Below are 12,520 nucleotides of genomic sequence, written 5' to 3'. Positions count from 1 at the left end.
AAGAGATAAATATTTGATTTCTGCTGAAACTCAAATCTAGTTAAGAAAGGGTGTTGGTTAAGTGCACTGGACTCCCACATGGCCAACCACGGTTTGAATCCCGGACTTGGTGGCTTGCTTTCTCGTTTTCTCTCTTTCTCTCTCACTAGTCAAATTAAAGTAAATAAAATTAAAAAAAAAAAAGCAAGTGCATTGGTTTTGCACAAACAGCAATTCAATACTTAGAACTGCTAATTCAAATAAAAAATGCAGGAAAAAACAAAATTGATCCTTCACATGCATAAAAAAATAAATTCCAGAAGTCTTACTGTTACAAATATACAAATAACTAAAACCATAAAGATATGAGAAAAAATATAGAATCATATTTTTATCATTTAGAATACTTTCATAAGCTTAATATAAAACCCAGAAGCCATAAAGAATGACTGAACAATTTCACTAAATAAATTTCTTTTTATGTCTGTGTAACAAAAGACATCATACATGAAGCTGGAAGTCAAAGAAAAGTTAAAAAATAATTTGCAACATATACGGCAAAGGGTTAATTTCTGTAGAAGATGAAATACTCCTGAAAACTAAGAAGAAAACATTGGCAAAGAAAAAGAACAGTCAGTTCACAGAGAAAGAAGTAAACATGTCTTATGAATACAGAAAATTTTCCTCAGCCTTGCTACTAATAAAAAAAAAAAGCCAATTAAATCAGCAATTAGATATCATTTTCACCCACAGGACAAGTGAAGAGTCAAGAGACTGATAACAGCTAGTTTTGGCAGGTTTTAGAAAAACTGTTCTCACACAATGATTGTAAATTTAAATCACTTTTTTGGAGAAGATATGGTAACATCTATTAAAAGCAAAAATCTACATTATATGATAAAGTAATTTACATTCAGGAATTGATCCTACACAGACACACAAATGCTTTTACTACTATTTTACAACAGGGGCCAGCAGATGGCATAATGGTTATGTTGCTGGACTCCCACATAGTTGACCACAGTTAGGGTCCTGAACCCAGCAGCTTAAAACTCATACTGGGTGTGTGTGCATGTGTGCCCAAAACCCAGAGAGGAGAATGAAGAAGGTATTGTGGCATAGCCATTCCCTGGAGGTGGTGGTGGTGGGGGGGGGTGTGATTTGCCACTTTCTGTCTCTCTATCGCTCCAGTGAGGACACGTGCCCTATAACAAAATCTCTTTAAAAACAAAAACAAACAAACAAACAAAAATCTGGGCAGCAATGCAAACGTTAAACCAGAGGGGATTGAGTACATTAATCATAGAAATTTAGCACAGTGTCATGTAAGGTAAAAGAAAAATGAGATAGTTCTTATATACAAATGGAATACTTTTTATGTTTACATGAGATAAACCATTAATAAAATATAGGTACAAAGGATTTTATTTTTATTAAACATTTTTATCTCTACATATCTATTAGAAACTTGTGTTTATAGAACTGTTAATTTCTGTAGGAATATATAGAAAAATATCTGCAAAGATCTATAGGAAACTGTTTACTCTGATTATCCCCAAATGGTAGAGTTACAGAATCTACTGAGTTTTTAAGATTTCTGAATTATTTGAAATTTTTCTGTGTTAGTTTTTAAGTAAAATCATAAAATAGGGCCAGCAGGTGTTGTGTGTGGAGGTTAAGGTGCTGGATCCTGCATGGCCAACTACGCAGTTCTAGACCTACACCTGGAGGCTTGAAAATCACACCAAGTGAGTGTGTGTGCAGCATGCTTCAAATCCCGAGACTAGAGGAGAAGAGACTGCAGTGTGGCCATCTCCACTGGCGGGATTTCTCACTTTCTCTTTCTCTCTTTCTCTGTCTCTCCCTGTCTCTTTCTGCTAGTGCACCTTCCCTACAACAAAACTAAATATACATATATATTCTTTATATATTTATATTTATATAAAACTTGATAAAATGCAGGGCTGAATTTATTTAAAGTTACTGAAGATCAATTGTTTATTTTGGAACAAGCATATAAACAATAAAATTCAGCAAACTCTGATTATCGCTTATGATGCAATTTTTGCTATACCTGGAAAAATAACATTGAAAGAAGGTATAAATCTCAAATATTTTTTACCTTTTATTTCTAATACAACATTGACCTTTTTATTGTCAATATCAGCAGTTTTATTAAGTCAGAAGCAAGCGAAGATGCTATAAAGATTGGAGTGATTTTGACTTAGGGTGATGTTTTTTAAAACAGTCATCACCACATTTATTTGGAATCTGAAAACATGTCAAATAAAACCTGAAAGAAAATGCCTTAGAGCTAGCAAGTCTTAGAGTAAAACACTTGGGAAAATAATTTTGACTATCTGTAGTTACTCTGAAATCAAATAATGTTCCTATAAAAAAATATGTAGGCTGGCCAACTAATGAAGCATCCAACACTGTTTTCATAACAGTTTAAAGAGTCATTTAGTCATTTTTACACATGGTGGTATTTATGACACGAATTTGGCAATATAAAGTAATGGGAGTGTCATCACTTAGGATTCTGAAATTTCTGTGTTGCATTACAAATCACATAGAAGAATCAATTCCCAATTAAAGAAAAGGCTAATAACCATACACACTGGGGTAAAACAAAGTTATTAAACAGGTAGCTTTGAGACAAACATCTTGATAAGCAAATTAAGAGCTTATCTAAATACTCTTATCTAAATACTACTTCACAGTGGTGAGGTAGTAATTTGTGGATGACTGTTTCACAGATTCTGTATTGATCAAGATACTCTAGTATAAATGGCGGGTTAATCACGCATTGGTGAATAATCTGACGTCATGTACATTTTGCGTTCTCAGGCAAATTTTCTTAGGTATATAAATCCTCAGTTTCTCCTCTTACAGTATGATGACAACAATGCCTACTTCTCAGAACTGTGTAAAAACCAAGGTAACACAGAATCCAGGCACAGAGTACTCCATTATAGTAGCTCTTACTATTATTAGAGGAGAAATGAGTTTCGAAGGGCAGGGAGTTGTCAGCAATGTTGAATCCTGCAAACTACAGACAGAAAATGAGGAGGGCCAGGACTGAGAAACAGCAGCTGGATTTACTAATCTGAATGTCATTGATGACCTCCAAGAACATGGTGCTCCAGGAGTGGTGACAGAAAGGGAACAGGTAAGAAGAGATAAAAATAGAAGAAACAGATGTAGAGTATGATAATTTTTTATAGTAAGAGAGAAAAAAAAATCATAAAACAACAGTGTGAGAAACATAGGACTAAGCCAAGAATTTTTCCAGTTAGGACACGCTGATGATTTTCCATGTCTGGAAAGAAGCTAGTAGAGATAGATTTCATAAAAATATTCCTGACTGAAAATGATGAGGGTAGGAAATGAAGAACTGTTTGCTCATCTAATTTATGGGTGGTTCTTCTAAGACTGCGATATGGGGTCTTTTGGGGGGCTGAAACTCATTTAACAGTTATTAAAAAATTTAAGACTCTCTGTAAACACATGCACATACACTGTGCACACAAGCACACATACTTTTGTTAGAAGAATTCACTGAGTTCTTTTAATCCATCAAAGAAACAGTCTTCTCTCTGAATAGTCCAAAGATCTCAGAAAATGACCCTCCCTTGGGTCTTAGAAATAATTTTGACAAATATGGTTTTAGACTCACATACATAAATTAAAATGAACTATGTAGTGAATGCTCAAGAAGATTTCTATGAAATATCAATAAAATATATTCAGAACATAAATTACTTTTTCATAATATAAATATAAAATATAATAACTTAGATTGTTTAGACTGGCTCAGAAATAAATGATTAACATGACATGGAAAATGTAATAACTTGAGTTCTAACTATATGCAGGATATTTTCCAAACTCTTTTCTAATAGTCATGAAATTCAAAAGTGGTAGGTGTGATTTCCTTGAGTTAATAGATGAATAAATTAAGGCTCCAAAGTAAGAAGTAACCCATCCTCTGTCAGGTTGCAAATTCAAAACTACCTGGGTCAAAAAAACAGAAGACTGTCTCTACTGCTAAATACAAGATAAAAATATTCTGAGCCAATATATGCAAAAAATTATATATTAACAAAATCTATGTAAAGCTAATAAAGGGTTTTTTTGTTTTCTTTTGTTTCACTTTGCTTTCCTCTGGCCAAAATATAAAAGAACACTCTAAAGAACGAAGGGAGAAGAAAGCAGCTATGTTAAAGAGATTACAATTATCGTGGCAATTCATTACTTAAACTCTGAAGACTTTGACAAGGTTGATCACTATTTACTTGAAATTCTCCCCATGTCTTGGCTCCTATGAAATTACTCTTGGCTTATTTTCTTCTGAACTCTCTGACCCATTTTTTTTTTTCATATCTTTTCTTGTATTCTTTTTGTCTCCCTGGTCAAGTGTTGGTACTTGCTAGGGTTTGGTCCTGGGCAGCTTCGCCCTACTCATGCCTTCTCCAAGTGATACATTTCCATCACTTGAACCATCACTGGTCATCTGTCTTAACTTCAGTCTAAACCCAAGAGCCACAGACATACATGTTCAACTCTCCAGTATATCTCCCTTTGGATGTCTTAAACAGCTCAAAAACAGTACATCCACATTTATCTCACCTTCCCGACTCAACTCCTTCCCCTTTGTCTTTCCCTTAGTCAATAGTAGCACCATCTTAAATATTTACCCATGCTATAAATCTGAAAAGCTATCATTTATTCTTACCATACTCCTTTCCTACCTTCCCACACAAACAACTAATCAATCACTAAAGTTCTATTAGAAGGCTGGTATTCTTAGATCTATATGCTTTTTTCCCTCTCTTTGGTGCTTCTACCTCAAACCAAGCATTCGTCATTCTAAGTTGTATTCCTTCAGTGCTCAACTAACTGTTCTTTTCTTTCCATTTTATCTCCTTCTAACCTGTTCTCTCTCTTGCAGCCAGCCTGTTCTTTGTAAAATAGAAATCTGATCATGTCATTGTGCTCAAAAAATTTATGGACATCCTTTTTTGAGTCAAATGAGACTCCTCGCAACAGTTACGATCCTTTATAGATCTACAAAGCTTCACCCTTTAGGACACCTTTCCTTCTCACACTCGGTGCTTCAGTGAGCCTAAGCCATATTCAGTGCCCCAAATGTACCTGACTCCCCCACACTGTTATCTTCTTGAATACTGATTTTTTTTAATGCCCTCTTTTCCTCCTTTTTTCACCTAACTCATAGCTAAAGCCTTAACACACAGATCACACCACACCATCTTTAGTAGGTAATGGAAAGTGTGCTATAATCATCCTTCCAGTGTTCATCTCTGTCATAGCACTTAGTTTCTCTATCATGGCTCTTTATAGTACTGTACGGTAATCTGTGCTATAATGACGAACTTGTCTGTCTTTCCCAGGGGTTTATCAGACCCTTGACAGCAGCAACTACTATTCTAAATACTTTTTATTCTCAGTTCCTAGCATAGTATCCTGACTAGAGTTGCTCTTGATAAATATTATGTGGATAAATTCATTACCTAATCTAATGAATGGATGGCTTTATTACATAATATGACTTCAGCCTTTACATTATCACTCACTGTCATATGATTAATGAATAAGTCGCCAAGACTGGTCTCACCCTATTTTCTTCAAAATATTGCAATTAGAGAAAAGATACATGACTATTTTTTTTTAATATGAGCAATCTCGATATATTAGGTCATTGGGAAAATCCATAGAAAAATGTGTCATGACTTTCCCAACAATTCAATAGACATTATATTGTTCACACTCTTAACCGCCTTTGGGTAAAAATACTAACAGAGTACTTAGAAGACTTGGTTTAAACCCTGACTTTGCAGTTAATTACTATATAATCTTTGACGAGTAAAGTACCTACTTTCAGGCAAAGCTGGTTTAACTACAAAATAATGACTGCCTTCTCAGACCATCATCATGGAAAGATTAAGCTTGAGGTTAAAAAAAATGCATATGAAAGTAGTTAAAAACTATGTGTCATCATAATAAGGTATACTGGATTGAATATCTTCATTTTGAAATCCAGTACAATAATATTACCCTGTGAATAAGATAAATGTATAAATATATTATATAGTATATATACATGCATGAGGTCCTCAGAATGTTCATAGAAAATGCATACTGTGAAGAAACTATCTATGGATTTCAAAATGTTTTCGTACCCAAATAAGTTCAGGCTTTAATTTCATTTTTCTGTGAACTTTAGACATTCCCTCATGTATGTGTGTGAGTGTGTGTGTGTTTTCAAGTGTATATTTGTATACATAACAATTCCAGGAACCAACATTTTTCCACTTTGGGAAATAAACAACAATTGGAAGAAATCTGGACTGGAAAAAAAAAAAGAGTTTTTCTGATGGTTTTTGGAAAACTTAATCCTGTAACAATTCTGAAATGTATCATCCCGTAATTTAAAAAATGGGAAAACCATAGGAATGTAACTCATATCTTTGTCATTAGTCTAAGGGCAAAAATTAAAGGAGGGAAAAATGATAAAAAGAATAATTTAAAATCAGCATACAATCTTGCTATCAGTTGAAAATAAGGAAACCTGAGAGTCACAATTGAGTTATGACAAACATTTTCCTAAAACTAAGCAAAAGTCAAATAGTATTTCATTCTAACATAGCTTTACTAACTACTTTGAAAGTAAACCATCTGAATTTTATCTTGAACATGTTTAAGATTAATTACATTAGCTCAATATAAATTCTTTGAATTCCTTTTAAGGGCTTCATGTTACTGGATGAGAAAACATACAACGAAATTTAACACTGTTGAATCAAACCCTCCAAACACCTTGTTACTTAGCACACTTAAATTGATGAGTTTTGTTTTTTGCTTTTTTTTTTTTTTAATCTATAAGATAAGTGGTAATTCATGTAGAGCCTACTGGATATAATAAGTTTAATGTATTTTAATGAACCAAACTGCTCTATTTTACATAACAAAATATTTTACAAGTACCAGTCATTTTTGATATTCAGACTTGACAAGTAAATCAACCACAAACAATGTTAATTTTTAACTTAGAAAAGAACTTCATCATCATTACAAGGGTAGAATACCCATTCTTTGTGATTGTTACAACTTCTTAATCTATCGTCTTTTAAACAATTGAATAGAAAGATTACATACTGAAAAGGTAAGCCAAGATAAACACAACTTTAAACAGAAAAAAGGAAAAATACTAACAGTCCTTTCTGTCAAAGCTTAAAAAGTTGGAAATAGCCTATAAAATTCTTTTATTGTTTCACCAAGGTGACAATACATGAATACTGCTATGTTTTATTATGTACTTCCTATTGCCCATCTGAAATTTAAAAGGGTCATTTTAGGAATTGAATATTTGTGGATTACATCCAGAGGGACTGCCTTATTAAAAGATGTTTTGGTTTTTTTTGCAGAATTTCTAATGGAGCTGGACTAAACTACTAGACATGCCTCAAATATTTCTACTTTTTTATAAAATGTGGTGATACGGTCATTTAGTATTTTGGATTTTACCTTGCCCAGATTTAGTATACATCATCTATCAAACTGAAATATCTATCTCTTTTATAATATTGGAAAATTAAAATAAAAAAGCCTCCTTTTAAGTAGTATAAAATGTTTTGCAAAAGCTATAACCAACTTAACTAGATAGCTATTTGGTATCTATCTGAAATACAGGGGTATGAGATTTTAATTAAAGAAAAATTGACCCTGTAGAGGTTATTTTAAAAATATTCATTTTGTCATCCTCTGTACTTTGGGTAGATCACAGTGAACAAATGTATAACCTTAATTAGATTCTGGGATTTGACTACAATTGGTTTTTATTACATTTACATATTTTGTTACTGAAATAGGTCATAATTTTATATTATCTGTGTTTCTTCTTATAATTTCAGTTTAATTTTCATTCAAGAGTGACTTTCTAAGAATGTAAATATTTAAAAAGGAAAAATATTTTAAATTTTATCTTATGTAAATACTGTTGAAAATAAAATTATGAGCCCAAAACCAAACTCCCTGCCTGAACTTGGGATTTACACTAAAAATGATGTTTGAGTTGATTGGGTTTAGACATTTAAGTGTGTAAACACATAGAATACATAGTAGAGTGCTGAAAGCTTTCTTAGAACTCTAATTTAATTTTGCAGAAGAACCAACATTAGATTATATCTGTCCACCAAATGACCAGTACACTTAATTGTTTTAATATCTTTTCCTAGTATACATTTCATAAAATAATTTAATATTTTATTTAATGGCCCTTTTTCTCAAACAGACTAAGTCTTGTGGTTTTACAAGGAGGCACTGTGGGAAAATAATGATTAGAATAAACCCAACCAACCACATATCTTGCTATTTAATCCAATGTGACAAATGTAAAAACCCATTCTGTATCATGTTGAGAAATACATTTCATGTTAATTCCCCTGAATACTAAATTTTAAGACCTACTTTTACCTTTCTGTACCCACTGGCATGGAGTTTGATAGACAAGGTTGCCTTATACTTGCTGCTTACGTTTTCACCTTTAATTAGACTGGAAAATCATGCCTGTGTGTGTCTCCATCAATCCATTCAGCATACATCAATCACCTGATCCACACTGCATTGATTTTCCCCAATTTCCACTTAGATCTGCCTAAGGACCCTCAGCATACTCATTTGTCAAAATAATTTTCCTTTTCTTCACTAGAAAACATATTTTCCTTATTTATAATCAGTTTTTAAAACATTTTTAAACATCTTCTCAAAATCAATCATGTGATTATGAAAATATTACATCACATTGTATTATGCCTGGGTTCGAAATAAACAAAATTAAAGTCTAAGTTTAATTGTTTCAACTTTCTGAATCCTAATATGCTAAAGAAGAGCATACTCTCTATATTTTGTACTTTTTCTACTTTTTCATCCTGTATGAAGCTTCCTAATAATTCTCATGTTTAAAGGTACTTTACCAGTAAAACTTCATATCATACATATTTTTATTACATAAATAATACCAATTAAAGTAATACCAAACAAGATGAACAAATGATATAGGAGGAGGAGAAATTAGCACTTTATAGTGTCATAGTAGAAGTCATAGTAGAAAGTTTGAGGTATTTAAGATGTCAATTTATAAAAATAAAACAAATTTATCTGTCATTTAAAAAGAATTCAAAATTCAATCATTATAATGATATTTAAAAAATAATTTGATGTTGACTAAGTATCTTTATGTGTATTTTGATCACGGATTATTTTTAAAGTTAGTAAACTTGTACTGACAGTATTTTGGGGGAACCATAAAGAAAACTACATAAATCAACAAATAATATTCATATGTTGAAAAGAATATTTTCTCTAAAACTACTTGAAATACCGACATCACTTTTAAAACTGGGCACATACAACTAGTAACATATAATTTATCCCCTCCCCCCAAAATAACTGTTTACCAAATTTCGAGACCTATGCACTAAATTTCAAGTAAAAAAAGACTATCTACAAACCTAGCTACAATTTATATGCATTTTACATTAAAAATAACTCCTTCTGTTTTACCATCATATTTATCGCATCACTAGATACAGGAAATATACTTTTTAAAAGTAAGGTAGTACTCAAAGGAACTATAGCATTCCTATAGAAAACCATAATGTGACAGTTTACAAAACTGCCAAATACTTCAATTTCCTTATGACACTAAATTTTAAAAAATAATAAACACTAAAAACTACGAAACAGTGATCATCTTAGCTGAAAGGTGAAAAAATGTCAAATAATTATGAATTAAAATATTTAAGGTAATAAAATAACTGTCTTTTAAACATTAAAATCTCTTCATTTTTAATTTTACTTGTTTCTTTGTTTAGTATACTTTCTTGCACTAAAAAGATTTCTGACTTTAAAATAGACCCAATTTAACATAATAAAATGCTCTATAATTCAGACTTAACATTTTGTTATTGCTGTGAAAACATGCAGAATTTTATATAGAAAGTATTCTCATATGTCTTATATAATCTACAGCCATTATCTTACTCTATAAGTTTCAAACACTGGTAAATTATCATATAAAACTCAGGAGTTATTTGAAACAGGTACTTCCTTCAAGAAGGAAAAGGCAATGTAAATGCTATTGCTATTGACTGATCATGTTTTACAATGTTTTAAATTAACACAGAGATAATTGTGTTTTTTCTTACATGAAGTTACATAGCATCTTGGTGGGCGAGAACTGTGCCACTGCTTCTTCACAGCATTAGGTGAGATCACCTCTTCCATTTCATTCTGATCCAGCTAGGTTGCTTTGTGAATTCAGGTGGATCAGAGACTAACGTGACTTGGCACCAAGGTAAGGATTCGTGGAGTTATATCCACGGGATATATGCATTACGTGATAGTATGAGACATTTACAACCCAGAATATAAGAGCAGGGCAGCCTCAAGTGACATCACCAGATCATCTGCAGCGTCAACCAACGGACTCAAATATATATCCTCCACAGCCACCACTCCTCTCCTCACTATTAGCAAATCTTCCATCACTTATACCAGTGTAAAAGAGCATGCATCTTCTCTAAAAAGCAAGATACAAGCTTATTCAAGTAAAAAAGTAAGAAATAACAAAAGAACAGAACCCCCAAAATACACCAAGTACAATCTTCACTAAACTGTTGTTCGACGACAGCAATAATACTGAAATACTGAAATGTTAGTGGACTATTTTGCTTGAATTATCCAGACAAGAAATGAAGAGGAATGAAAGAAGAAATGAAGGAAAGAAGAAAGGGAGAGAAGGGGTGAGAAGGAAAGGAGAGAAGAAAGAAACCAGCTGAATATCCCTAAGACTAAAGCTTGTATTTAACTCTGATTTGCTCTGAACTAGGCAACTGTAGGAATCTTGAATTTCTTTGTAAAAAAAAAAAAAATTAGCAAATCTTCCATCACTTATACCAGTGTAAAAGAGCATGCATCTTCTCTAAAAAGCAAGATACAAGCTTATTCAAGTAAAAAAGCAAGTAAGAAATAACAAAAGAACAGAACCCCCAAAATACACCAAGTACAATCTTCACTAAACTGTTGTTCGACGACAGCAATAATACTGAAATACTGAAATGTTAGTGGACTATTTTGCTTGAATTATCCAGACAAGAAATGAAGAGGAATGAAAGAAGAAATGAAGGAAAGAAGAAAGGGAGAGAAGGGGTGAGAAGGAAAGGAGAGAAGAAAGAAACCAGCTGAATATCCCTAAGACTAAAGCTTGTATTTAACTCTGATTTGCTCTGAACTAGGCAACTGTAGGAATCTTGAATTTCTTTGTAAAAAAAAAAAAAAATCATAATAACAAAGAGGAAAGGCCTCCATGGCTTCATTCAACTTCTCCTCTAATTTACCCATTACTTATGTTTTACTTACAGGCATTTGTTACAGCAAAACTGTTGGCTGTCTCAATGTTGTCCACATGAGGTACCAAATTAAAAGGAGCTTCCGATGCATTGGGGCTGGTGTTGTGAAGAAAAATCGCTAATCGAAAAGCTGTGTATTCCTGATCTGTGTTTCGGATGAAGAGACCACCTATTAAAAACAGCAGAAAAAGCATAATGTTTCCTCTTGCAAATGTTATACCCCAGTCCAAGCACTGTCAAATCTATTGCCATTCACAAGCACATACAATTAAGGAGCTACCCTTGTCACAGCTTAGGAGTCTGCCCTTTGTCCCTAAGGTGCATGCTTAGTATTTCAGCCTTCAGGACAGCTCAGCTTTTTTTTTTTTTTTTTTTTTTGGGGGGGCTTCTGAATGTGTCATGATCAAGATGACCTCTGAGGCCATTCAGTGTTCTCTTGTTTCTCTTGCCCTCCCCACGATTCCTAGCACACTGCTACATCAGGCAGCTGAGCATCTCTCCATGAGATGCATGCGGACAGATGAATGTAAAGAGATTGACATTAAAATACCCAAATGAAAGGATGTGATCATATGCTGGGGAAGGAGAAATGAGACCAGAGAAATGAACTTTGTTTTCCTGCGGCTCGTGGGCACAGCCTAATTAGCTCCGTTTTGTGTACGGTCTATGAGAAATGATGCAGTGTTGAGGCTGGGCTTAGCTGGAAGAAATTCAATAGCTGCGTCCCATGAAAAGACAGGGGAGGGAGAACAACTAGAACAGACAAGGATGAGGGGGGTCCCTGCAAATAGAGTCGCGGTGGAGGAATAAAGGCAAAAGCTTCAAGAGGAAAACAAAATGAAACAAGAAAAGGTTTCTGGAAATGGATCTAACTTTGGAATCTGCTAACTGGTAGCAAGAAAAGGCAGGAGGTTAGGGTGGAAATGCTTTTATTCCCCCAACCAGTGTCTTTCTGTAATAGCGAGAAAACTGTGCAAGAAGTGATTTCATTATTTTTTAAAACAAACTCAACATCCCTACCTGCTCTGGAGAAAGGAATAAAAATGAAAGGCAGTATAAAACACAATAAAAATCCCACAAAGGTCCCCCCCCCCCAACTTATTTCAAAA

The 12,520-nt window shown here is 33.3% G+C and overlaps 1 protein-coding gene across 6 annotated transcripts in view; it reads right to left on the bottom strand.

Moving 5' to 3' along the window:
- The window catches only part of GRIA4 (glutamate ionotropic receptor AMPA type subunit 4), a 392,211-nt gene that overhangs the window by 378,642 nt on the left and 1,049 nt on the right, over positions 1-12,520 (bottom strand). For all 6 annotated transcript variants that reach the window (XM_014588766.2, XM_006150932.3, XM_014588767.2 and 3 more), the window contains exon 3: positions 11,422-11,580. In XM_014588766.2, the coding sequence (XP_014444252.1) occupies positions 11,422-11,580 (159 nt within the window). The remainder of the gene's footprint in view (positions 1-11,421; positions 11,581-12,520) is intronic.

The sequence above is a fragment of the Tupaia chinensis genome, unplaced genomic scaffold (genome assembly GCF_000334495.1).
Source record: "Tupaia chinensis unplaced genomic scaffold, TupChi_1.0 Scaffold000311_2, whole genome shotgun sequence".
NCBI classification, from domain to species: Eukaryota; Metazoa; Chordata; class Mammalia; order Scandentia; family Tupaiidae; genus Tupaia; species Tupaia belangeri.
This window is presented reverse-complemented; position numbering and strand designations above follow the sequence as displayed.